Here is a 5746-nt window from a genome sequence, read left to right on the forward strand (position 1 = left end):
CAGGCGAAGCAACAGCACAGGGATCACCTATTCGTATTTGTTCCCCTTCCTTTTTAGCCAGTCCCTATCACAGACCAATTTTTCTTGCCTTTTTTTTTTCTCTTTACTTGTTCATTTAGGCATTATGGAATACGCAGTTCTCCCACTGCAGTCCATTTTACCTCTCACGGTATTGATGCTGTGCTCATCACTATGGTTTAAATGCTTCCCCTTCCCCCCCATTTATATCCTTGAATGCTACATGTTACCATGTTAAACCACTTATCGGACTTTCTTCCCTGAGGTTACCTTTGTTTCAATGCATTTCAGCAAACCTTACAAAGCCAGTGATAGTCTACCCAGCTAGCTAATTCTAAGGTTACAAATACATAGAATCCTTCAAAATAAAACTGCTTCAAAGCTCCTACATTACTTTGAAACACGACTGTTTAATACACCCTTCTCATAAGGTGACTCACTTTCCCCAAAACCCAATATAGTGAGGACACAGACTTCAAGCTAAAAGCTCCTATAAAACTATTACAATTTTAGAAAAAAATCCAGATCTTCCTGAAGATAATTTATTGCCGCTTATTGGTCCTGAGAAAGCTTTAAGCAACAATACATTTGCAAGTGTTTTAACTGCTGCCTTTTTTGAGAAAGTACGTGGGTCCCGAGATTAAAAATCATGTTTTATTCCATGCACTTATGCTTGGAAAATGCTTCGCTGTGAAGATCAAATATGAATTACAATTTGCCATGCTACATCTCTTCCCTTTGTATCAATTTATTAAAACAGATTTCCTTTCGGATACCAAATCAAAATACTCAAAACTAAATGCAATGAAATAATGCCACATGTGCACTTCTCAGTATTGGACTAGGCATTTAATGACTTCAAATTTATGAAATCTTCCTTCTCCATTACTCCCCACCTCCTATTAAAAGCTACGGTGTGAATTTTTTGGCCTGGATACCAGAAAATTCCTCATCTGATACTCTATGAAAGGCAACTTCAAGGCAATGAAATAGGCCAACAGCAAAACAAAAACATTTGCAACTTTGAAAAAAACGTGGACCCACAGCAGTTACTTCTCAATGGAAGTGTTTGGTAGCTTGAGGTTTTTTTTCCTTTTTAACTTTTTAAGTGTCAAATTTGCATATGTTTAGCTTAATTTCAATATTTGAAAGACTACTCAATTTGCTTTTATAAAAACTTTATAAAAGATTTTTTAAATGCTTGTAAAAGTAAGCGTTTATCTACTGAGAAAATTCTAGTACTGGATAAAACTCTCTGAATATACAGCTGAATTTTGTAAATGTTTCTTCTTTCCTACAAGTATAATGGCTGAGTGTATAATCTAGATAAATTAGTCTTACACATGATGAAAAGTTATAACTTTGCACACTTTTTACCATGTGATGTTTTGTTGCTTTGTAACTTCAAATGAGACAGTGCTTAGGAATTTTCTAGAGCTGGTGTACAGTGGTCTATAGGGGTTGGTTCATTGGTCACTGCCTCTGTCCAGGTTTTCAATCACCCTAGAAAGGCGTATGTTCAGAAGTCTGATCTGACTATCGAGGTGGTCCATCTTCTCCTCAAGGCTGCTGTTGCTGTTTCTTCTCCAGTAAAATCCAACTGGCCCCGTCATGAAGTAGACAGCTACAACAAAACAGAGAGGCAGGACTGCGTGTTCTGGGTCACCTTCATACTTCTGGAGGATGTACACGCATGAGAGAGTGAAAAGGGCAACCCTCGCAATCCAGAAAAAGCGACCAAACAGCATGTGCAGGAGATAGAAGAAGAATCCAAGGAAGAGAGATAAAAACCAATAGGCAAGTAAAATGGCACCAATCAGCAGAAGAGCACGGGTCGGGTTGTTGGCAATTGCTGCTGGGCTGAAATAATGAGTCAAGTTGGAGGCTGAAAAACAAAGGAAAATTTACAGAATATTAATGAGTGCATACCAAAGTGATAAGGGTAAAAATGCAAGGACAGTTTCAAAGGATCACGCAGTGGGGTCACAACTGTGTTGTCTAAAATGAGGGGTAAAGCTAGTTCATCCATTTCTGGATGGACCTTTTTCAAATCACTGGCTCAGCTCCAATGATGCAACTGAATTAATTCCTTTAAAGTAGAGGTGCTAAAGATTCCTTAAACATTGCCATAGGGCCTAAGGTGAATGCTCGTACTGAGGCTAAAGGTGCTCTTTTGTAAAAATTATATTCTAAAGGCTCTTGATTCCACCCTTCCTACTTATAGTCCTCCTTTACCTCCCTGCACTGTTCCTGGACATGTGCATCCATTTAATGATGATACCAAGAAACCAACCACGACTTGTCACGCACTTTATAGACATCCTGTAGATACATATACAGAAACGGAATGGCTAGTTTTAAGTCCTCTTGTTGAAGGTACGAATAGCAAAATCAAAGCCATGTGAAGCGGATGGAGATACCCCTGATGGACGTTTAATGCAGCGTGATAAAATGTAATTATTTTCCCACTCGGCCTATGCTTGTAAACATTGATCAAGGCTGATATAGTTCCAGAGTTAACAAGCATCACACTTACCATCAATTCCAAGAACATCTAACAAATCCGTCCATATTCTCCAGAATGTGTCCATTAATATATCCACCCCATTCACAAACCTCTCAGTCAACCTTGAAAAAAACTGAAAAATAAAATTGAAAATTAAAAAAAAAAATCCTCAATTCCTTAAACACACTTTAAGACTTAAGAGTCATAAGTAGAATTGTAATTCATTACAGAATTGCAGAATATTTTGAAGCCCCCAAGGAAAAAAAACTGTAGATGTTTTTTAACTCTGCGAATCATAAATTTTACTTATTACAATTGCCCTTATTCTAGGTATTTTGGCATGTAAATGTCTATGTTGACAGGATTTTAAAATGTACTTTATTAGCTTTACCACTGTTCTAAGTTGAAAGAAAACCCTATTGCTAGCAATGGACATTGGTAAAGCAAACCAGAGACTTAGTTTTAATTGCAACTGCGAGCTGTCCCCAGCATCACACCCAAATGTCTCAAATATCTTCACAGGTCAATGTAACATTATTATTTCTTCTTACTGGCTGAGGAGAGAAGGAACAGAGGAGCGTGTAGGTCTGCCTGCCTGCATGCCTTACATCCTGCAAGTTCCTATGTGGCCCGCAAACACAGGATGCTCTGCTGATGCAGACAGACAGTATTTCAGCTGGAGGGCTCCTCACCCACAGCGGGCTGCCCTGGTCCCCTCCCCCAACTGAAATAACGTTTATTTAGAGACTTCTTTTATGAATTTTTTTTTACAGTTTGCGCGCCTCCGGTTTTCTTTCCCGAAGCAACGCTCCAGCCGTTCCGCCGCTTCACCCCGCAGCCGGGCTCGCACAGGAGACGAGGCCGCCGCGGGTCCTGGGCCGAGCACCGCGCCGGGGAGGGGGGGGTGTGCGGCGGCCTCCCGCGGGGCTCTGCCTCACAGAACCGCCCGGTCACCCCAGGGAACAACGGCGCGGGGAGAGGGCGCGAGGGGAAAGGAAGCGAAGGGTAGGGTGGGGGAGGAAGGGGCCGGCGCCTCACCTTCTGCAGGGCCCGCACGTTGTCCTCGCCGAAGAGGCCGCTGACGCCCTGGTAGAGACCGCTGGCAGCGCGGCGGAGGCTGTTCTGCTTTTCGGCGCCGCGGCTCCGCGCTGCCCAAGCGCCGGGTCCCGCCGTGCCGCCCAGCAGCAGGGCGAGGAGCAGCAGCGCCGGCAGCCGCTCCGCCGCCATGGCCGCCCGCGCCCGGCAGCGCCGCGACTGTAGCGCCGCCTAGAGGCCGCGCCGCGAACTCCGCCGCCGTTCTGGGAGGGGGCGGTGCGGGGGTGCACTGCCCCCCCCCCCCCCCCCCCCGTGCAATGACTTTATTGAAATCACAAAATAATAATTCAGGTTGAAACGGGGCAGCCGAAGTGTATTGTTGTGTCCAGCCAAATGCTGGACACCTCCAGGGACGGAGATCCCACATCCCCTCGAGCAACCTGCCCCAGGGACTCCGCTTGTCCGGCTGTTTAACCTCTTCCTGTATTTGTCACAGTATTTCGTCTGTTCCAGGCTAAATTTTATATTTAATAATTCACCTGGCAAACATGTTTTTTTCCCCTCCTACCTAATCATGATTTCCCACGTCGCAGGTGAGGGCCACTGATTCTCCTGCTGTCAGCGTGCCCCTTCGAGAAGGTTCTGGCTCTGTTCTCCCTGTGCTCTCCACTCAGGCAGGTGTAGGCAGCGACAGAGTCTCGCCTTTGCCCTCTCCAGGCACTCCCAGGCCCCGGTGCTCCAGCCCCCTGTCCTGCTCAGTGGTCTCCATTGGACTCGCGCCAGTGCCTTCCTGCAGCAGGGAGCCCGGACATGGGTGCACTACTCCAGATACGGTCTCTCGACCTGCTGGCTACGCTCTTACTAACGCAGCCTGGGATGCTGTTGGGCTTCCTCGCTGCAAGGGCATGTTGCTGACTCACGATCAACCTCCTTGGCCCACAGATCCTCTCCCAAGGAACTTTTAAATTATTCAGCTATCAGTTTGGGCTCTCGAGACTCATTACAATAATCTTTACAGTGTACAGTCAGCTGCCTTTCCTGTGTGACTGTCCCTCTCTGAGGAGATTCCCAGGCGCAATCCCCAAATGACAAAGGCAATAAGGCAGTCTAATGTCAAAAAATGACACCTATCTCTTGAGTACACTGTCAACTTCAGGTCGAGGGATTCTGAAGGACCATCTTGTGTCCTGCACCCTGGAGAAACCCCGACTCAGATATATAAGCTGAAATTCAGCACGCCTAATGGTATGACTCCCTCTTCTGACAGGTTTTGTGTTGATTTTTCCTGACTAACCAGACCAACAAAAGAGCAGTTGGGAAATACAAATTAGACAATATTATCAGCTCCTTCTGGGTAGTGAAACCCAACCAGGATGTTAGCAGAGTGAAGTAAGAATCCCCAGGAGATAGAAAAGTACTTTATTGCCTTCGGAGCACATTCTGATTCATTGTTAATTGACAAGAGCCCGAGTTAGACAAGATAGGAATGCAACGACTGCAATATAAAAATAGATCCATACGTTTGTAGTGTAGATTCTGCACCGAGTGATGACGTAAGCTGGGGCAGAAAATGTTTGCTAAATTGCCCAACAGTATCTTCAAGGCACGGGTGATCCCAATGCCCTCCCCAGAGCTTCTCGTTGTGCTTGGGAAGGCGTAGGTGGCCCATGGCTGCACAGCACTCAGTTAGGATCTCTGCTCTGAAAATTACGGGGCAGAGCTCTGCTTTTCCGGGCCCTTGCCGGGGAGTTCCTGGAGAGACAGGGGCACAGCTGGTAGCTCTTCCAATCATTGAAATAACCTGAGGTATCTCTTTCCGATTTTACACCATGTCCTTGACATTTAAACCTCGTGGCTGAGCCGAAGCCTGGTTGCTGCATAGTCAAATAGACATCGAGAATATAGATATCTTTGTTATGGCCTTTTTCCCAGTTTTAGTCTGGCCAAAACACTTATTTTCACATTTAGCGGAATGGCCTAGACCTTCTGGCATTTATTTCTATTTGTCCCTGAAAGGGTTGGGCCCAGATCCAGGAAGGTACTTAGGATCTTACTTGATTTCAGTAGGGTATAGCTTCTTTATGTTTTTATAGAATGGTGCTTTCATTCTCTTTTAAAGGGGTCCTGAAATTGCCAATTTGTTAATACCTGTGTACATTCTGAAGTGTCTATCTCATACTCTTCCAA

At 45.2% G+C, this 5746-nt stretch overlaps 1 protein-coding gene across 1 annotated transcript; it reads right to left on the reverse strand.

The window, feature by feature from the left end:
- Positions 1 to 1484: 1484 nt before the first annotated feature.
- On the reverse strand, positions 1485 to 3751 carry BRI3BP (BRI3 binding protein; the record flags this gene model as incomplete). Its single annotated transcript, XM_082007682.1, has 3 exons — positions 1485 to 1903; positions 2555 to 2657; positions 3563 to 3751. The coding sequence occupies 3 exons, from the start codon at positions 3749 to 3751 to the stop codon at positions 1485 to 1487; spliced, it is 711 nt and encodes a 236-aa protein (XP_081863808.1).
- Between the last annotated feature and the right edge of the window lie 1995 nt (positions 3752 to 5746).

Source organism: Phaethon aethereus (genome assembly GCF_964289735.1).
Source record: "Phaethon aethereus genome assembly, chromosome: 17".
NCBI classification, from domain to species: Eukaryota; Metazoa; Chordata; class Aves; order Phaethontiformes; family Phaethontidae; genus Phaethon; species Phaethon aethereus.